At 42.1% G+C, this 22,477-nt stretch overlaps 1 protein-coding gene across 2 annotated transcripts in view; it reads right to left on the minus strand.

The window, feature by feature from the left end:
- ZC3H18 (zinc finger CCCH-type containing 18) overlaps window positions 1-22,477 on the minus strand; it is a 55,716-nt gene that overhangs the window by 24,822 nt on the left and 8,417 nt on the right. For both annotated transcript variants that reach the window (XM_083754517.1, XM_083754516.1), the window contains exons 2-9: window positions 19,447-20,081; window positions 15,666-15,750; window positions 14,244-14,398; window positions 12,481-12,573; window positions 9,917-10,074; window positions 7,700-7,732; window positions 6,860-6,986; window positions 5,575-5,843 (exon numbers count right to left, since the gene is read on the minus strand). In XM_083754517.1, coding sequence (XP_083610643.1) covers window positions 5,575-5,843; window positions 6,860-6,986; window positions 7,700-7,732; window positions 9,917-10,074; window positions 12,481-12,573; window positions 14,244-14,398; window positions 15,666-15,750; window positions 19,447-20,067 — 1,541 coding nt within the window. In that variant the 5' untranslated portion in view covers window positions 20,068-20,081. The remainder of the gene's footprint in view (window positions 1-5,574; window positions 5,844-6,859; window positions 6,987-7,699; window positions 7,733-9,916; window positions 10,075-12,480; window positions 12,574-14,243; window positions 14,399-15,665; window positions 15,751-19,446; window positions 20,082-22,477) is intronic.

Here is a 22,477-nt window from a genome sequence, read left to right on the forward strand (position 1 = left end):
AAGGATGATGGAACCTGTAGTCCAACAACATCTGGAGAGCTGCAGGCTCCCCATCCCTCCTTGGGGAGAGAGACAGTTGTTTGATGGCAACAGGCTATTGTGGCTAACCCTCTGGAATACATAAGAACAGGTGGCAATTTATTGTTTGGCTCATTTCCCCCATTGCTAACCTAAAAAGTGTGTGTGTGTGTGTGTGTGTGTGTGTCTAAATGGGTTTCTGGTCAGTTTTGTAGAATCTTTGATTTTGTTTAGATTATCTTCAAATAAACCATAATCTGACCAGAACAGAATTGCCTTTGATCTCTTCTCTGCTGGATTCAATTCGAATTGAATAGCAAATACTGGTGGGCTGTTTTGTTTTTAACTTTCTTTAGTCTGAGTCACCTTAATAAGTTGGCAGCTTTCCTACTGACTGAGTGAGAAATGTTCATTTACGCTTTTAACTCCTCCTCCTCCTGCTCTTGCCAACTCCATTTCACGGATTCCTATTTGGTGTTAGGGAGGGAAAGAATTCCCTCAGGGGCCAGGTTGGAATCCATTTAGATGAAATCACAGCGAGCATGAACAATACCAAGAAGCAATACCCTTTGCATGGTGAAACAGCCACATCGAAATACAATATTTCCGGGCATCAACTTGTTCTCAAGTTCAGTTTTTGGAACCAGATACAAAAGGCAAAAGGAGCAGAAAAAGTCCTGTTACTTATCACATTAATATCTCACTCTTCGTCCAGGGAAAGGGGTGGGGGAAAGGATTTGGCATTATATTGACAGCTATCCTAGAAAGTAGGTTAGGCTCAGGTATAGTGACTTGCATAAGGCGGCAGCAGTGAGCAGCACAGGAACACAGGAAGCTGCCTTAGATAGAAACAGACCCACTGACCCTTCTAGACCAGTATTGTCTACACAGACAGGGAGCCTCTTGCAGCCCTACGTGGAGATGCCAGGGACTTTCTGCATTCAAGGTAGATGCTCTACCACTGAGTTACGCCCTTCTCCAGCATGCTTGAGAGGAGTTGAAACAAGCCCCAGCCCAGAATGTGCAAGAGAGAAAACAGAGCAAGTAGGCCCTTTGCCAGAAGAAGAAACAAATATAAGAAATTAGTATCTATGATATCTACACTGCTAGGTGTTCTGCTACAAGTGAAAAGTGCTTTATAACAAGACAGTGGCTTCAGGCTACATTTGTTATGAGAGTTCAGATCATACGGTCTACCTAGCCCAGATATACTGAGCTTATAGCTCCTCCCAGATGGTATGTCCCTTCCTTTCCCCACAGACTGGGAGAGCCCCCTGGCGGTAGCGGGGGGGGGGGGCGGGGGCTTGAAGCAATAGCTGCACAAGTGAAAAGGCTCCCTTTTGTTGGCTGGCACCACTCAGAAAGGACCACATATGACTTCCTTTATTCCAGTTTTAAAAACATCAAATATATATTTAACTGGTTAAAATGCATTTTTGGAAGGCATGTATTTTTTTTTAAACACCAGGCCTATGCAACCACTTTTTGTTCTGCTCTTGCGATTTTAAGACATCCCACAAGGAATGTTAGTTCAAGACAAAAATCTCTGTTATACAGAAACACTTGTTATCTGGAAGCTGCCACCAGCATGAGGCTTTTCAGACTTGGAAGCCTCACCAAAGGCACATGAGCAATTTGGACAGCGTCAGCCCAAAACTACGCAAGAGGCTGAAGTTGCCAAGAGCTGAGCTAGGATATAATGATTAGGGAAAGCACAGGAGTCTATAAATAAACCCAATTAATGTGAAGTCACTCCCCACTGCCAAGGAAAAGGCCGACTAGTTAAACACGAAGAATTCCTAAAGGTGCTATGTATTTAGCAGACCTGCAAATTATTGCCCTTTTCAAGCTATAAATTTATATTTAGAACTCAAGAACTTCTATAATTAGAACTCAACTTCCAAGGAGAAGGAAATGTGGAAGCAAGTGATTTGCTGTTTTGACCATATCATAGTTACACAGGATGTCATATGCTGATTGAAGTGGCTAAACCAACAAAATAAATATAAATTGAATCACACTGTGTCAAGAAGAATATCATAAAAGCAGAAAAAATACATAATAAAATTCTGTTATCCATACAGCAATCTTCATCATAGGTTTGCAGACGTGACTGACGTAGTTTTGCTGACAGGGAGGTAGGAAGTGTGGTGTAGCAATTAGAAGTGCTGGACTAGTAGCTGAAAGATCAGAGTTCAAATCGCCACTCACTGGGTGACCATGGGCCAGTCACTGCCTCAAAGCCTAACCTATCCCAGAGAGTTATTGTGGGGATTAAAGGAGGAGGGGGAGAACTGGGGACACCACCTTGAACTTCTGGGAGAAAAGGTGGGACATAAATGTAATAAAACAAACAGATAATAAATAAAATCCTTGCACATTGTCAATTGAGATGTTGCCACCTAAACCGCTTCCACCCAGAGTGACATGGTGGATATATCCCTCGGATACCCATAAAACTGATCATCATTGTGCTTCAAAAAACACTCAAAACCTCTCTCCAAATTCAGCTGAGCCATAACAAGGAAACAGAATGAGATGACGTTGGCCCAATTAAGGGCAAGTGTGGAAAAGGAGCCTCCAAATGTTTCAGAGAGAAAAGAATGCATTCTTCTTGCAATAGGGAACCTGGTCTGCATTCTTTATAGCAGTGCTGGTGAGCTGGGGAAACCTGGCTTTTAGCAACCTGTGAACATTTCGGTCTTACATCACCCTTACTTCACCCTGCTTATTCATCAGCCGGGTGAGTTATATAATGAGCGTGAAGAAGCAGTTGGGACACATCATGCCAGCCTTCCCCAACCTCCGGATGTTTTGGACTACAACTCCCAGCAGCCCCAGCCAGCATGGCGGCATGCATTCTGGGGCTGATGGGAGTCGGGGAAGGCTGCATTTTGCTATCTATATTAACTAAAGACTCAAGGAAAGGCAAGCTGAAGCTGGCATTTAGACCCAAGGCTGAGAATTCTAGGGAACAAAGGTTATACGTTGGGGTCAGGCTTTGTGACCTGGGCCCCATTCCCATGCCCAGCGTGGAAAAAAACAACAACAACTGTAAGTTAGGTAAATGAACTGCAGAAAGGGGGAGGGAACTCCTAAAAAAAATACTCGCTGGCTAAGTTTAAGAAATAAAATCTTCAGCAGGGGTGAGAAACATGTGGATCTGCTGATGTTGTTGGATTTAACCCCCTCCCCAATCTCTGACCATCATTTGCTATGCTGAGTCATGCTGATGGGAGTCCAATAACATCTGGAGGGTTACAAGTTCCCCAAACTGGGTCTTAAGCCAGAGGCCACTATACAAGGAGTGCCCTCTTTTGGATGAGCAGGCACTTCCCTTTGCCTTCTCTCCCATCACCCCTTATTCTGCTGAGGGCTGGGTACACACCAAATGAACCCCTAACTGAACTCAGTGCCAAAAGGAACCCAAATTCTGTACACAGAATTATGCAAGTTACTAACTTTGCATAATCTGGTCTATGTGGCTTGGGAAGCCCAGCCAGATGGGCGGGGTATAAATAATAAATTATTATTATTATTATTATTATTAGTAGTAGTAGTAGTAGTAGTTTATTGCGAAGAGCTGGAGTGGAAAGAGGAAGAAGTGGGGGTAGAACAGGCAAGGAGAATGAGGCTTACTGATGTGAGGTGAGAATATTATCTGCTAGAAAATTATCCAGAGAATATTCTCCACAAACTGTAAATTCTAATGTAAGAACCAGTTTTACGACCCACATTAAAAAAATCTAGTAAATACGTCAAGCTGTGATACTGCCAGTGTAAGTAATGAATACTGATTTTTTTTTTATCCAGTTACATTACTGGGCATTGTGTCATTCACCACTGGCAGTTCTGAAATGTGAGCTACAGAAAACATTTTTTTAAAAGTTTTAAAAATGCTATTCATTTAATTTGATGAACATTTGAATTCGTATGTATTTCAACTATATATAGTAGCCTTTTTTCTATTTTGGTGTGACCTTATTCTTACCAATTCTATACCTGTGGCTATATAGTGTGATTTTTTTTTTTTTTTACAGAAAGTAGCTTTAATGCTTTATACACTTAAAGTACCAAGGCCTATACAATTATGTGTAACAGCATGTGAGGTGGCCTAGGTTTAAACAGCTGACTTTTCTATATTTTTATTTAGTGTCAGTAACTGGCTTTTGCAGTGCTATTCAATGGTACAAGGTGCCATTTACCAGAGACTGACATACTGAAATATATTATCATATAATGATAATATATTTAATGTTAATGGCTTCTTTTTGGTATGTTTGCATATATATAGTTTTGTTTATCAAGCTGTGTTTGAGTCACCAAAACAGTTATTGTTGGAGCTATTAGAAGCACAATATAGCCTATTACTGAATTTACTTGTATCAAACCTTAACATGCCAATTGTATTTTTTTACTTGTCTTATAACATGTACATGTTCTAATGGAAGAATAATATATGATTTAACTACTGAGTTTCCTTATACCAAACCTTAACAAGACAATTACTGTTGCCATCACCTTAGAATGGTTTAACTTTAACTATAAAACATGTTTTATTTTTTAATTTGATACTTGCAAGTGACAAGTGGGCTTGTGCTTATATATTTTCACTGTGGTTCCTTTACTAAATCAAAGAACATGAATTCACTGCATTGCCCCACTAAATAAAAGTATCTGTACAGTTTTTGGTTGCCATCTGAACAAGTTTACCCATGAATAAACATGTATATTAACTAATTATATCATTTTCAATGCATTAAAATTATATCATTTTCAATGCATTAAAATGAATAGTCTCCTATTTTAAATGAAAACTCTCTAATATTCTCATTAATCGAGAATATTCCTGAGAATATTCTCCAAAAGATTATTCTCGAGAATTTAACATCACTAATGGGGCTAAGTGGTTATTAAGAGCTTGGAAAAAAGGACCAGTAGCCTTGGAATAGAGACATGGGAAAGCAGATGGGAGAAGCTCAGTTAGCACCAGACTACCTCTCTAGTAGTTTAAGGTGATTAACAATAAACGTATAAAAGAAACAGAAGTGCCAGTTCATGCATGGAGTCCAAGAGCAAAAAAAGAGGCTTAAACGTAGACAGTAAGAAACCAGATGCTGCTTGTGAACCCAAACCCAAAGCTACTGAGAGCAAAGCAGAAGCCAAGATGGCTACTGGCTCACTTTAAAAATAATAATAAATGGAGCAGGGAGTCTCTCATGAGGTTCCATTCTGACAGATTCCACATTGTAAAACATGCTGCTTACATAGATTCCAGACTTTCTACAGTGCAAAATCTTCAAAGAACATGTCTGAATCAAACATACAGCACTTTTTGCTTCTGTTTGATGTGAGCGAATACATTTGCCACCCAATTTCCTTTGCTCTCCCATATAAAGAATGAACGAAACCAACATGAGAAACAATTTCCCTCGACATGCTGTCTCATGCCGTTGTATAACATCAGCTTCTCAGAGTTGCCAGCCAGCAGGGACTAAACCTCCTCACACCCTTCCCTGCCACATCATCAACAGCATGAAAAAGTATAGCCTGTACCTTGGTGGCTGTGGCGATCGTGGTTTTGGCTTCTCCTTCTCCTTCTCCCGCTCTCGCTCTCGGTCCCGGTGCTGCCGGTCCTTCTCGTCTCTTTTGATGCGCTCCCTCTCTCTTTCCCATTCCTCTTTTCTTTTCTGGCGCTCCTTGTCACGCTCCCGTTCTCTCTCGCGCTCCCGTTCCCTCTGCCGCCGCTCCCGTTCACGCTCTCTCTCCCTCTCGCGTTCTCGCTCGCGCTGCCTGTTCTCCCTCTCCCTCTCTCTTTCCCTTTCCTTGTAAAATAATGGTTAAGTTGCGTTAGGAGTTTTGACCCACATGTTCATATGATGTTGCTTCAACAATCTAACATGACATTTAATTCCCCCCACCCCCAACTAGCCGCACATGCTGTGATGGAATCCTTGAGATAACCTTTATTCCAATGGTTTTTCTCTGCAAGGAGGGCCAGTTCTTGAGTAACTTGAGCAGTGTGGTTGTATCACTCCCAGCATGAAATAAAGAAACCACACAAGAGGCTTCCATGAGCTGGTTGCTCCCCATGTCAGCAGCAAGGACTGATGATTCCAATTCTCAATACGGCCTAGGACCCTCATACCTACGGGACTGCCTCTCCTGGTATGCCCCACGGAGGACCTTAAGGTCTGCAAAGATCCCAGGACCCAGGGAGATTAGACTGGCCTCGACAAGAGCCAGAGCCTTTTTGGCTATGGCCCCGGCCTGGTGGAATGTTCTCTCACAAGAGACCAGGGCCCTGCGGGATTTGACATCTTTCCGCAGGGCCTGCAAGATGAAGCTGTTCTGCCAGGCCTTTGGTTGGGGTTCAGTCTGATTCTTTTCTTTCCGTGTAAGAACAAGCATTAAAGAGGCCTCCTAGCCCGCTCACAGGTCCTGTTACTGGTGGTAACAGCTGGCCTGGAGAATATTAACCACTCTCAATTTTACCCATGGACTGCCATCTGTCCAGATTTTAATTTGCTCTGAACTAATTTTAAGATGTATTTTAATTAATTGATTGCTTGTTTTTATGTTCTTATGTTCTTTGTATACTGTGTTAGTTTTATGATGTTAGCAGCCCTGAGCCCAGCTCTGGCCGGGGAGGGCGGGGTACAAATAAAAATTTATTATTATTATTAAATGTTACTGGAACAACACGAGATGCACACACTAAAGTTGTCAACACGGCACTCAGGTAACACAGGAATTGGGTCAATGACTTGGGCTAAACTGTCTGGATCAACCTACTGCAGAATAAAAGCTCAGCTCATGAGAAGAGGATGCATTTACCTACCTTACTCAATCTGTAGTTCCGGTACGGATCTGGGTCTGTGTACTGTACCCTGAAGTTCTCATACTGCCCGCCTCGCCAGAAGCGTTCTATATCATAATCATAATAAGGATCCGCATAAGGGTCAAGCCTGCAGAGGAATCAAGAGAGGGTAAACATTCAAATGAAACAAAACTACTGTTATTGCCATCACTGCTTAAAAGAAAGAACTGACTCCCATGCCACATTTAGCACACAACGTGTGCTATCTAATAAATAAATAAATATTTTAAATTTTATTTTAAAGAGTGACCTCTTATCACCAAACATGGCAGCAACCATGTTTATATCCACCCAGTGTCTTTAAAAAACCCCCAACACAAACAGGCACAGGTGTGCATGCCTAGCATCACAACGTAAGATAGCAGCTGGAGCTGGGCCCTCCTCAACCACGGAAAGCTCAGAAAGCTGTGAGGGCTCTGGTCAAGGGAGAAGAGGTGAAGCCTCTGCAAGTTTGGTAAATTAAGATATTGGGGCATAGAGGGGACTTCACCACAACCATGGCTGTGGTTTTGCTTGACGACCTTCCTTCTGAGGATGTCATCAGAAAATGCATACCGCTGAACAGATGTCAATATGCATTTTGTTATTTAGGAATGCTGCAGTTACTATAAACTTTCATGAGACGCTGCCAGCACCTGGAAGCCTCCACACCTGAATGCACCAAGTTAAGATTTGGTCAAGTGGAAGCCAAGCCTTACGCAGCAGCTGGTATTGACCAAAGAATTTCAAAGAATTGCAAGGGATCAAAATGAAAGCAACATGGGCCAGCTGTAAGCACAACAGGGATTAGGGACTGCTTACCCATAGTTAGCGTTCTCTTTGATGTCCACCTCACTGGAGTTTTTCAAGAAACCGAAGGGAGGAGGGAAAAAAGAGGAGATTTATGAAGCTCTCAGCCATCTTCACACATCACAAGCCATTCTCAATGCATGTTAAAATTGTTTTGTAAAAAAAATAACTCTTAGGGGAAGGGCAGTGATGCGAGTCTTCTAGAAAATTTTGAACTGGAAATTTTTTTGGTGCTCTAAACTGAGGTTGGATTTAGTACATTTGACCTATTTAGCAATCAAAAACTATAGACAAAGATGCATATTTGTGTTAATTTTATGTGCTATATAAATCTCAAAGGTTCTTTTTTCACCTTTAGCCAAAAGTAAACTATCTGATTGGAGAGAGGGGATCAATAATACATATTAAAATGTGGCTTCAATGATTAAATCAATCTTTATTTGGAATTTCATTGTGTTGGAATATTTGCTAATATTTTAAGACATGATGACTCACTTGCATACAGTTTCCTATTATTTTTTTCCATTTTGAATGGGAAACTAAAGGCACTGAAAACTGTTTAGCACTGGCATCATAAAATTTATTACCAGTGGGTCCCAGGGCAGGTTGAAAGAATTTAAGCCCCAAAATTTAAAACAGTGGAAACAGATCATAGTAATGCGAATAGGGTGGACCCTGAAAACACACATCTCAGCTGTCAAAGGCCAGCAAAAAGATGCTTTATCTTAAACATTCATCACATCATTCCAAAAGAAAACACTTCCTAATGTAACATTTTTTTCAAATGGGGGGGGGGGAGGAGAGGTTTTCCTATTTTTTTCTTTTTGTGTGGGTCTTCACACCTGGGGGCGGGCATCCCCTGTCAATCACTCAATAGCACAATGATGTCAGGTGAGCTGTTTTGTCTTCACTGAAAAAATGCTTAGTGGTGCCTGCAAATCCCCTTTGGCCCAGCCACTTATTTTCCTGCCTCTCACCTGATGCCATATAGGGGCATGGCTTGGCCAAAACAGCCTGGAAGGCCAAATGAGAAGGCCTGGTGGGCCTAATTGGACCTGTGGGTTGAAAGTTCTCCATCCTTGGGGGAGTATATTAATTAACATCCTAATTTTACCTGCCTCAAGAGCACATGAACTAACAGCAAGCACTCAGTTTGACTGGTATTATATCCATGCTGTTTTAGAAAGAGAAAACTTTCAGTCCAAAAATATAGGGTCAGAACCCTTTTCCATAATGGAAACCTGCCTTTTTTCAGTGTTGTGCAAAAACTATGTGCAAAGAAAAGCTGAATTCTGCATCCTGAACAAAAGATCAAAAAGGTGCATCTTTGTAGAATTCATTTTACACCAAACCCCAAAGCTCCCCCAACAGCCAACTTGACCCACTTGCAGCCCTGCTCAACAAGGTTTCACAGTAACTGTTTCCAAGTTTCTTTTCACAACCATATGGACCAGAACCTTGATTTAAAATATGATGATACCAAATTTAGCACTTGTGTGTGATGCAACTGAGGAAGCAGGGAAGAGACATCTCCCTGTCTGGAAGGCATCATTCATTATGCTAGAAATGGAAGGTCTCTCTATCCACCTAGGCTCCCTTTACTCAATGCACTGCCTGTACTAAGTAGGTTATGCTTTGTGAGCTAGTGATCCATTGGGGTGACTCATGAAGGCTGGGATCAGCTGTCATGCCAACCAGGACTGTGATCCGTACACAACAGCCCACTCACGGCTGCTGGATCGCCAGAGAAGCCTGCTTGACCTACTTTTTGCAAATGATGGGGCCCACCTTGCAACACAATAATGTTAAAAAAACCCTTTAAGTATTAGAAGCATGAAGCTGGGATGATACTGGAAATTGCATTGGGGCAAGAGCAGGAGGTCATGACTGCCTTAGCAACATAGCGCACCAGGAAAAGGCAGGCTTGTGTGACTGTTTTCAGTTGGGCTGTAAACAGAAGACAATTGATGGAAAGAAATATAGCTACCACACTTCTCGTGTGCCCCTTTATATGGAGAAGAGTGTCGCACAGAGGAGAAGAGGCCCCCTTGAATACCAAGGAAGGGCTCTTGAAGCGATGAGAGCAAGTGTGTGTTGCTACTGAACAACACAACAGAGTGCTGGATAAGCCAACACTGCCCTCTGGAGGACTGCAGTCAGATCCACAGAAGCCAGCCTGCTCAAGTCCGCATTCCTGCCACCAGACAGAATTAGACAGTTGCGTCTTACGTCGAGTCCCGAACATCCCGAGTGATACGATAGTTCCAGTCCCGGAAAAATTCATTCTCTTTGTCAAACTCGCGCTCGTCCTCTCCGATGGTCACCGTGAACCGTTTCTCCTCAAAGTCAGGCTCCTGCTCCTTCCTCATTGTGGCCTTCTTTAACACCTAAGTGGGCGAGAGGTAAGGAGTCATCCGTCTAGAACAGCCTTTGCCAGCCTGGTGCCCTCCAGATGTTTTGGACTACAGTGTGTATCGGCCCGAAACTGGTTGGCCCCCAAACACCTGTCAAGCACCAGGTTGGCAAGGGCTGTCCTAGAGCAGAGGCAATAAATCCCATTCTGTCTGTGGCTTAATGACCCACTGCAGAAGTGCTAATATCCCAACAATTTATTTCTCATCTTTTCAAATATCAACTACTACCTAGTTTGGATTTGTTTTTTTAAAAAAATAGTGGATCATATTTTAAAACACATTACAATTTTGAGGTAACATTTAATTCTCTGTGTTTCTTTGTTTTTTAGAATCATAATGACAGAATCCCAGACCACATGTTAAGGCTGAGCTAAACAAACACTTTTTCAAAAGCTTAAGCCGTTTCCTTTTGTTTTGAAAAGTTGTCACTTTTTATTCTTTTGGAATAAAAGCAGCTGCCATCTCCCAACTGGAAATGAGCACTATTCATTTCCTAAAGAACACTGCCCGTTGCTATTTACTGAAGCCTTCCCAACCCTGTGCCCTTCAGATGCTTTAAGAGACTGTAAGTCCCATCAGCCCAGCCAGCATTGCATGGGAGTTGTAGTGAAAAAGATCTAGAGGGCATCAGGTCAGGAAGGACTGGTTTACTGCAAATAGCACCTTCAGAGGCAGAGAGCACCCAGGGTCAGGGTAAAGAATATATTTTTGGAAGGAAACAAGTGCAAGACCCCGATCCAGATTGGGACAGGTTTTCTTCAAAATAAAAGTGGCCACTGAAACAGGATTTTAAAAATGTGCTTGGTCTTTATTTGTTGTTTTAGCCTTGCTTTTTTCACAGCCACTCACTGCAACAAACATCACCAAGAATGGAAATGAAGCATTTTGGATACAAACTGATATACCAAGAATGCTTGGTATCCTTCTGTTTGTTTGAGAATGATAATAGTGATGATTTTAAAAAGCACCATCTTGGAATGGGGAAACCCAGCCAGATGGGTGGGGTAAAATAAATAAAATTATTATTATTATTATTATTATTATTATTATTATTATTATTATTATTATTTCTTCACTGTGTTGCTAGCTGCTTTTAACAGGCTCCAGAGATTCAGATCAGTGGCGTAGCGTGGGGGGTGCAGGGGGGGCCGGCCACACCGGGTGCAACATCTAGGGGGTTAGGGTTAGGGGGCACAAATCCATGGGTTAGGGGGCGCAAATCCACGGGTTAGCGGGTGCAAATTACTTGCCTTGCCCCTGGTACTGACAACCCACGCTATGCCACTGATTCAGATTATTATTATTATAATTTATTACATTTATCAGTTGCTTTATACAAAATAAAAAGTCTTAAGGTGATTCAGGAATGTAAAATACAACAAAAGCAATTTAAAAACAGAAAATTTTAAAGCCATACTAAACACTAAATACTTTTACTTGAGTAAAAGACGAGCACCGTTGCAGGAGACAACTCTTATTAACTAAAGGCCTGAGTAAACAAAGAGGTTGTAGCAGTCCACTCTTACCAATTTCATTTATATGTATAAAAATAAGTCTCATCATCCGAAGTACAATAATGGAACTGGGTATGGAAAACTCTTGACTCAGCCATGCGGGCTCTTGGTGGCCTTATCACATGCTGTCATGCATAAGTCACAGTGAACGCAGCTTTTGCTTTTGTGTTTTGAAGAGTAACCAGCGTGGCAATCTCAGCCTTTTCAAGAAAAACACACACTTTTGTTGTTCAACTCAATATTTAAAGAGGGTTTCTAGGGAACTTGCCCAAAGTTTGAGAGAGAGATAAGATTGCACAGCGCATGGTCACTGAGGAAACAATTTGCTTACTATAAGAAAGGGCAATATACTGTTCACTGGCAGAGCACGTGTTTTGCATGAGATGCAAACACTAAAGGGGTGAACTTTAAAGTGGTACAATCTTCCATCATAGAACCTCAAGCAGCAGAGCTGTGTGTGTGTAGATATATCACTGCTGGATAACTTGAAGAGCGACTCAAGTCAAGAGCAGATAGTCCTTAGCAAGGCAGATCAATTGCCTATCTCTAGGGCCCCAAGCAAGTGAGAGCCTTGAGCTTACATGCTCTCTTTACTCCTCCAGAGGTGAGACACTTTAGGTCACTTGTCGCCAGAAAGAGCAGAGCAGAGTTTCCCTTTTTGTCTGAATGGGGGAAATGCCACCATCAGAAGCCTCCCGTTTCCTCCCCTTCTGCATGAGCAGACAATCCCAAGGCTCATGCCTACTCATTCCTAATTATCCAAGTGTTGATTTGGAGGAGATTCTGAATACCTGTGAACAGCAGCCTAGTACATGCTCTTGATTCATATGTATTTTTCCTGTTTGTCCCCAGACAGCTGCTTTACCTCTTTTGCATGGCGGAGTCCCCGTTCCCAAGCACTTTCTGCTGGAGGGTCTGGAGGCGGAGGTGGCAATATTTCATCAACTACAGGGGCTCCCTTTTAAGAAAAGAGAAGAGGATGGTTCCAGAATGAGGTGACACACATTTTCATTAGGCCCTCTTTCCCTTTCTCCCGGCCCATTGCTTCTGTTCTGTTCAGGGAAGTTAAATGAATTTGCCCAAGGGCGTAAAAATATTTATTTTTAAAGAATAATAAGAAATTGGACTGTCCTATCTTAGAGAATGCTTTATCTCAAAGTCTCTGCCTTCTCCAAGGGAAAGGAGAAATCTTTAAAAGGTTTTTGTTTTAACTTTACTCCTTTACGTATTGGCAGTATTTGCACATGAAAATGAAACATCTTAGAAAGCTAATGACAGGAAAAATGTATGCCTTTACAAATAACCCAGGAGAGCTTCTTGCTCCAAATGTGCATGTTTACTGACTACTCATACTGGTTTGCTTTAGGATTTCAGCAAAATTAAGAGAATGTTCCTTCACATGGCAGCTGCACTCTCTCAACACAAGGAGAGTTGTGTATCTTCCATGAAATCTGGCCAGAAGGTTGTGTTCCAAGAATCTTAACATGCATAACTCTTTGCATGAAAGAGTTTTGATGAAGGAAATTGGGTTTTCAAGGGAAAAACAGGCATGATCTGGAAAAGGGGTGAAGGGGCCTTTAATGAAGCTTCTTACTGGAAAACAATCTTAAAATGTAAGGAAGAACTGCAGCTCCCAACCTCCATGCAGAGTCTTGCAGTCCACTTATTACAACATTCAAAATCAGATACATCAACAAGATTCAACTATAAACATAAAGCTAGCCCCCCCCCCACTGTCTGGGTTTTCAGGGATGGGGAAACTGTGGCCTTCTAGACGTTGTTGGACTCTCATCAGTCCTAGCAAGCATAGCCAGTGGGCAGGGATGGAGGGAGTTTTAGACTAATAACATCTGGAGGGCCACAGGTTAGCCAGCTCTGCTTTAGGAAGTAAATCATCATGCTTAGAGATAACTTTATTTGCAACCTCTGCTGTTGGAGGCAGTATGTTTCTTGAGCAGCAGTTGCCAGGTAACACACCTGAGGACTCTTACACTCAGCTTGTGAGCTTCCCATTGGAGTATCTGCCTGTCCACTGTGAAAACAGGATGTTGGACCAGCTGGGCCTCTGGCCTGATCCAGCAGTCAGGCTACTCTTATGCTCTTATGACCATGCTTATAAGCAAGTGGCTTTAAAGTTGTGGCTCAGTGGCAATGCATGTGGCGTCAGAATTTGAGGTCGTTACACACACAAACATGGTACTGTACATGCACAACTAAGTGATCTCAAATAATGGGGCTGAAAATGAGCCCTTGCTACCAGAGGCTGGTTGGTGTGGGGTTTTTGGCCAATCAAACCAGGGCTGACAGTATAGGACTAAGTGAACCACTGCTTTTGGGACACGAGAGCTGAGATTTTCTAAAATAAGAATCCACAGGCTAAACAAAAAGGCGCTGAAGCTTGCACATGACCCAGAGGGACAGCACAGTCCCCATCTCACCCACCCACGATTTCTGCAAGCATCAACAGACAAACACAAGAAAAGGTGTAGAACATGGAAATGCCAACTTGATACTCCCCACTTGCTCCAGTGTTTGCATATCTTCCAATGCAGTGTAGCCTGGCCAACCTCTTGGCATTTTAATTTACACCATGAATGATAATGTATTAAAAAAGTAATAGTACCATACCCAAGGATTGGCTGGCATCAGAGGGTGAGGCCCAGGGCCAATGGGTGGTGCGCCATTTGGAGAGAAAGGATCTGGCTTGGAGATCAAAGAGTAGTTTCCTTTGTCATTTACACCAGGATGAATGAACCGGCAGTTCATACCCCAAGTACAATGCCCTATGGTGGGGAAAGCACACAGAAGATTTAAAATCTTCATGAATTGAAACAGTAAAAACACACACAAAAAAGTGACTAGAGCATATGTATATCTTTGCAAAGATGTTCAAAACACTTGAAAAAGAAGGCAAAGCATTCATCAAAGGAGAAATGCACTGCTGATGCTTTACATTTTATTTCTTGGTTGCTGCTTCTTTATGAATTGCCCAGGTCCTAAGAGAACTTTGGTGAACAGCTTTTATTAAAACCTAGCAGAGCTCAGAGAGAGATTTGTATCTTTGACCCAAGTGCCAGGAGAAGCTCTTCTTTCCATTGCCATATAAGTGTCCATCTAATCCCACCCCTGAACCTGGAAGGTGGTTAGCTTAAACAAGTTATCTCAGAATTGTTCAATCAATTATAAACCTTCCGAGCAACTTAAAATGTGCCATTGATTAATCGCAAAGGCATTTTTAATTAACTAAACATTTTTAATGAAACAATTTTTAGCACAAAGTACTTATAAAAATTATGAATGGAAAGTACCATCTTGAAGTACCATCTTGAAAGTCTTTTGTATGCAAAATAAATGCCTCTTTTACAAGGATGCCTACCTCAACACAAGCATCTCTCCACCACCTAAAAACAAAGCAAGTCTGCTTCTTACTTCAGAAATATATTTATCCAGGTTCCAATTTAAATAACTAATTAATCAAGTAAAACACATAGGATTTCTTTAGTTTCTATTTAAGACTGGAAATGACATGCATTTTTAATGTACTTGTTTTTATTGTCAAACAGCGTTAAAGCCAGCCAATTAAACATATATTTTAAAAGGCCATGGGAAATCTGACTGGCACCCACTGTAGCCATGATGGTGGAACTTGAGATCCAGATATAATAAAAAATGGCTTCTGAGTCATAATTACTGAATTCAAATGCAGGATGTATTGGAATACTAAAGACCATAGATGTGGGTTCTTTCCTCGTGCTCAGCTTCTGGCTATCCCAAATATCTGAGTGGTCACTGCTACAAACATACCAAGTGGCCCTGCCAGGGTCTGATCCCAAAAGATTCCCTCTTACGAAGGCCTTTTGTGATGCTCACTGTGACAACATTTGAGAACGTTTGATCTGATGTGACTCGATAACATACAGAAATAAACCTGGAAAATGCACTATGTTCAGAAGCCACAAGTCTCAGGAGGCAGGATGGCAGAGGCAGTAAGTCCTGATAGCTGCCTCTGCAAGCTCCAGGAGAGAGGGAGCACTTGGGCATGGCTCCTACCTTTCATGAAAAACCGACAGGTAAGACGCGGCCTCACTTTCCTGTCATTTGGGTCTTTTACCTCCCCCTCTTCCAGATCGTCATCCTGAAAGACATAAAGAGACAGGTATGTAAAAGGCAGGTGCTGCTACAGCAGAAATTCTGCCAATAATAGAGTATTTGCTTTACTACCCTTCAATCAAGTAGTTGCACATTGGGAGACAGGTGAAGCCAAACACTTTCTATCCACCTGCTCCTGAACAGGTGGACGGTGAGCCACGTTCTACCAGCCATAACAGGTCCAACTGAGTCTGTCATTCTCTTCCTCCTTTCTCTGCTATGTCTTGGCTCTTAAGAAAAGTCAAACATTTGTAAACGTTCAGCATGGCAAGGGCAGGGCTTCTCTGTGTTACAGAGTACTCTCACCTGCCAGTTATCTTCCACTATTAAACATACAGCTCTATCTCTTCTCTGCTATCTATCCCTTTCCTCCAATTGCAAAACTGCCAAAATATGGCAGATTCAAGAGCTGGGCTCCAAGCAAATCTTGTAAGATTTAAAGCAAGTGTACAGACACTTTTTGATTTGCACAAGGTAACTTTGGTGAATGATAAATTAACCTGGAACATATTTTATTTTTATTATCTCCCCACCCTCGCTTCCTGCCTCCCACTTGGGCACAGAACATTAAAAGTGCTTTATTTTATTTCTGGGTTTCTCCTAGTCATAGATCTGCAGGATGCCAGGTATGCAGATGAGGTTCCACCCTATTAAGTTCAAAGGCAATCTGTTTACAAGCAGCTCTTAAAGAGAGCAAATAAAACCATTTCACTGTTCATTGCCACAAAATCCAACTCTCCCCGTTTCAGGAAGAGCAGTGCAGAATTACAATGTGGTACAGCTCTTACATAGTCATGGAAATGAAAAGCCACACCACAGTACAACATGTGGAGAGAGAAAGCTGGGTGCTCTTTATGACAGTCTTCAAAACTAATAACTCAGAAAAGTCAGACAGTAAAAGCAAGATTGCTTTTAACCAAATGGGGGGCCAGAGCTCAGCAGTACAGCATATGCATTAGATGCAGAAGGCCAGAAGCTGTGTCCCTGGTATCTTTTTTTTGGGGGGGGGAGGTGGGAGAAGTTACTTCAGTGGTGGGCTACATACTCTGCATGCAAGAGATGCCAGCTTTAATCATTGACCATGCTGGATGAGCTTTTCTGTTTCTTATTTATTTTATTTAATTTTATAAATAAATAGTAAATACAAAGTAATTCATCACTAGGGCTAGGTGATAGATATATTGATATACTGTCCAAAACTGGTTTGAAGTCCATATAGTGATATTGGTTTCATTTTTGACCTGGCAGTATATCACGAATCATGGTGTATGTGTATGTGCGCACTATGCAAAAATCACAATATGGGGAAAACCGTGAAGCCAGCCAATGCTTCTTTCAATTCCTGCAGTCCCTGTTAACTCTGCCAGCTTAGCGCTTCCCTGCCTCCTGCAGGGGGCAGCGAATCACAAGAGGAGGAATGGGCAAAAATCATGATGCAGGGAAAACTGTGAAGCCAGCCAATGCCTCTACATAGCTCCATCCTTATTTCAGACATTGTGATATACTGGTATATTGCAATGTTTAGCTGATGATATATCACAATGTTTAAAGACAGTTATCACTCAATCCTGATGTTCACCTCTACACACCGTATTTTTTGCTCTATAAGACGCACCAGACCACAAGACGCACCTAGTTTTTGGAGGACGAAAACAAGAAAAAAATATATTCTGAATCTCAGAAGCCAGAACAGCAAGAGGGATCACTGCGCAGTGAAAGCAGCAATCCCTCTTGCTGTTCTGGCTTCTGGGATAGCTGCACAGCCTGCATTCGCTCCATAAGACGCACACACATTTCTCCTTACTTTTTTAGGAGGGAAAAAGTGAGTCTTATAGAGCAAAAAATACGGTAGTTCCATCCTTATTCCACACATTGTGAAATATTGGTATATCAGGATGTTTAGCTGGTGATACATCGCAATGTTGAAAACCAGTTATCACCTAGCCCTATTCATCACACCTCATTATCATCCTTATTACAATGCTAGCAAATATGTTATTTGACTCTGTACCACTTTAGAATTGATGGAAAAAGAACATACCCTCCATGGCCCCACCACTCTCAATGGAAGCAGTTATACAAGCACCTACCTGTAAGTGAACTGAAATGCAGGGAACTGGTCCTGCACTACAAGCAAGTAGAGGATGTTACATAAATGCCATAAACATTCAGAGTCATCACATACCTTGCAATACATTTACCCGTATGGTTTGAGGGATGGGAAAGACTAGTTGGCAATTTTACACAGTCACATAAAGCGAGCCAAGACAGAGGATTGTTAAGAAAGAGATCATGCATTCCAGATTCTGGCATAATGAGAAGGAGGCTGTCAATTGTGATTTTGTCATTAACATACATAAGAAAAGGGTACCAAACTGAAATGATATTTTTTCTTTGAAATGCCACATAGGACTCTTCCTTTGAGTGTCAGTTTTAACACAAAAGCTAAAAGCCACACTTTGTGCTACTAGTAATCTATTGTAACCCCTTATAAAGTTTTCCAGCGTTTAGCCAGTCACCATGCTGGCTGGGCTGATGGGAGTTGTTGCTTGCAACACCTGCAGGGTACCATGCTGGCGACCCTAGCCTAAAAAATTCTCAGACAGCAGGGACGGCAAAGGGCTCTGGGCCTAAAGTCAAAATAGCTGACTTGGTATATGGCAGCTTTCCATGTTCATATGAATAGCATGAAAGAGCAGGCCTTGTATTGCATTTATCAGAGAGAACCTCAGTAGTGGATTTTAAAAAGAACCCTTCCAGGATGAGTAATGCCTCTGCTATGCTCTCTTTTAAGAGACTGACTGGCATCATTTCCAGAAGCAGGTAGGTTTTAAGGCAACTGATAATGCAGAAACGCCAAGCTTACATGAATAGGCACAGGCTATGTGTATGCTTCAGACAGTCTGCAATCAAGTATCCTGCCACCAATAAGCAGATAGAAGGAAACTGTCAAATTATATTCACTTGAGCTGACAGGCCTCACTAGACTACATGGAGATGCAAACCTAGGTATCCTGTTAACACATGAAGCTGCCTTATTCTGAGTTACACCACTGGTCCATCTAGCCCAGGAGAATTTACTCTGGCTAAGGGTTCTTCCCTAAGACCACAAGCAAAAGGAAGCCCTTCCTAGCCTGTCTGTCTTCTAACTGGAAATATGCAAGGAGCAAACTTGACACTTCCTACATACCAAGCATGTGCTCCAACTCAAAGTTGTGGACCGTCCCTTACTATTTCTGAGAACCAGGAGGAGAATGAACCAAAGTAAAGGGGAAACTCCCCTGCTGCTACTGCAGCTCTGCATACACTGAGAATGTGGGGAAGAAACTCAACACTAAAGTCCCTCCCAAGATTCTGCAAAAGAAGATCATAGGCTCTGTCTAGTTGCTTCTCCATCTCTTTGCTCCTAGGTTTTCTTTTTCTGAATGAGGTTGCTTAGAAAGAATGGCCTGATATGAGATTGACTGGCATCTGAAGATTCCAATGATGATAGTGCTGTGAGATGCATGTTAGGATTCCTCTAGCTGAAAATGTACCTATGAAAACAGCCCACAAGAGGTCCTTTTGCATATGCAGGAGGTCTAGGAAACAGAAGTGGGAGAGGGAGTGCTGTGTAAACCCTGGTTTCCAGGGACACTGGCTGGGGGCAAAACCTGAGATTGTGGGAAGGAGGTGAACTTACATCAATCTCGCCATCATCAATTTCTCCGTCTTCCTCTTTCTTCTTCTCTTTCACAGGTTCCTGCCCACCTATTTCGTCGTCGCTCTTTGTGCCAGATTTTTTCTCATCCTCAGGTGGTTCATTTATCTTCTCTTCCTCCTCCTCTTCCTCTTCCTCTCCCCCAGCCTTGTCAGTCTCATCGTCAGCAGCAACGGTGCTTGGCTCCTCGGGAACCTCCTCATCATAGTCCAGTTCATGTTCATCTAGTTCCCGAGTGACTGAGGAGGCTTCATCACCCAAGTCGTTTGCCTGTTCTTCCTCATCCTCCTTGACAGAGAGAGAGCCCTTAAGCTCCCTGCTTTGCTCATTATTGTCGGAGTCCTGAGACTTGGTTTCACTTAAGCAGTCCTCTTCACCTGAGTGGTTCTCTTCTTCTTCGTCCTCCTCCTCCTCCTGACTCAATATTCTGTCAGCATCTTCCTTGCCTTCTCCCAAAGTGGTGCCCTGCCCGTCCTCTCCATCGTCTTCTGAGCCGCTCTCTTTGAGGATTTCGTCATCAGACAGCAGCTGGTCCTCGTCCTCTTCCTCCTCTTTTTCGTCGGGAGAGCGGGGGTTTTGCTCAGGGCTTTTGGAAACATCCATCAGGGCCTGCTAGTCTGTAATGGAGAAAAATAAATAGCTGGATGGGATAATGTGTAAACATTCAGCCTCAAGCATTCCTACATTTCTCAGCTGTCAGATACAGATACTCCTTAAAGATGAATCCTCAGTTTACAATCCAAGCAGAGAGACTGAGCCTGCTTGCCTAACAGTACCAATTAAGACCGCAAGTGTTCAAACCAAAATTTCATCTGCTCCCAGTTACACAGAGTAGACTATATAAGACAGTAACTTGTGGACCGTAGTAGGTGTATGTGAAAGGTGAGGCCCACAGCATTTTACCAAGTACAAGCTTCTGATCCTTATGGAGGAGAATGTGTGCAGTTTGCCTGGGGTTGGGGAGGCACCTAGCTCCAGGTGTTCTGCACACATAACTCTTAAAAAGGACATAGCCAGTTATTTCCCAAGTCCTCTGCACAATACATCTAACCTCTTTCCCCATGCCTTGCCTTTATTCTTCTCTAATTTCTTCCTCCCCAGCACTACCGTATCTAAACATAGTCAGCAGAAAAAAACATGTTTTCTCAAAGCCCCAAACATGCCAGGATAATTAATGTGAGGTCAATAGATTTGTATAACTCTTAAACTTACTCAGAATGTAGACATGTAAATTCATGACACAATGGTATGCACACAGTTCTCATTTGAATTTTTATCCCTAGGACTTAGAACAGATTACAACCCCTAGACAGTAAAAAATCTGGGACAGCAGTCTTAGTCTGTTGCAGCAAAATCACAGAGGATCTTGTGGCACCTTAAAGACAGGTGGCACCTTAAAGTGGCAGAAGCCCACTTCACCAGAAACTCTTGTGGTATCAAATTGGATGCAAAATTATGACACTTGTCAAGATTGTGGGTGGTCTTAATGCCCCAAACTCTTCAGCTAAACAAGAGAAGGCTGAGCAGATGAATTTTAAAGACATGAGACAGCAGCCACAGCTACACTGACAGGAGGACAAACACAAACCCGTGTTGCAAAATGTAACAATCTACAAAAATGCATATGCAACACGCTGGCTAATAACTGTTAGTGAATATATAATCAGTTATGATGTCATTCAAAATATATGAAAAAGCCACTTCAAAATGATGTATATATTAATCAACACATCTCACAAAATATATAAGTAACTACAAGTTGTTATATGCATCAGAGTCAAAGAATCAAAGAAATCAATGAATAGCGAGGAATGCCAAGCCATCTCTCAAAGGAAGACGTCTCACAAAAGTCTCAAAGGAAGATGTCTTTCCAAAGTTTCAAAAGGACAGTATATCCGGAATAGTTCAACTGTTTCGGAATACAGTGGTACCTTGGGTTAAGAACTTAATTTGTTCTGAAGGTCTGTTCTTAACCTGAGGTACCACTTTAGCTAATGGGGCCTCCCACTGCCGCCGCACCACCACCGCACAATTTCTGTTCTGAAGCATCCTGAAGCAAAGTTTTAACCCGGGGTACTATTTCTGGGTTAGCGGAGTCTGTAACCTGAAGTGTCTGTAACCCAAGGTACCACTGTAAAGTCTTCACCAGCTGGAAATGATGAAGGCACTGATAATAAGGCACTGCAAGCAATGAATGACAAACAAAACTGAGCAACCTGCATGTAAGTTACACAGTAGAACAAAATATATAAAGAGGTACATACCGAATAATTATCAATGAAACATTCATACTAGTTGGGATCATGCTAGTGGATCAGTGCTCACTGGATAGTGTAGCTGCTGATGCTTACAGCAGAAATGCACAGGACATATAAAGTTGACCACTGTATAACTTACATGAAGGTTGCTCAGTTTGGTTGTCATTCATTGCCTTATATTCCATTTCCAGCTGATGAAGACTTTATTCTGAAACAGTTGAACCATTCCGAATATCTCCTTTTGAAACTTTGGAGAGACGTCTTCCTTTGAGAGACGGCTTGGCGTTCCTCGCTATTCATTGATTTGTTTCATTCTTTGTTTGACTCTGATATATATAACAAGTTCTAGTTACTTGTATATTTTGTGAGATATATTCATAATTTTAAAGTGGCTTTTTGATGTATTTTGAATGACATCATAACCGATTATATATTCAATAACAGTTTTTAGCCAGCGTTTTGCGTTTGCATTGTTGTACACTGAGAGGAGGAACAAGGGTACATCTACGGTGCATATAACAAAAATCAAGAGTGGCAACAATTGGAGGATGGATGAGTGATGGTATTCCTAGGCTTGGGATGTGGGCTGCAGGCAAGAGTGCAACATCAGCCACTGGTAGGTCCCAAACAGCCTGCTGGAGTGAGAAGCATGATGCAGAACAGCAAGCAATGGAAAGACCAAGCTGACATTTTAATGCCATGGCTTTCACTTCTACCATTATTTATCTATTGCCAACAATTAGGCCGCAAAGGAG

Source organism: Podarcis gaigeae (genome assembly GCF_964106915.1).
Source record: "Podarcis gaigeae genome assembly, chromosome: 8".
In the NCBI taxonomy this organism is placed as follows: Eukaryota; Metazoa; Chordata; class Lepidosauria; order Squamata; family Lacertidae; genus Podarcis; species Podarcis gaigeae.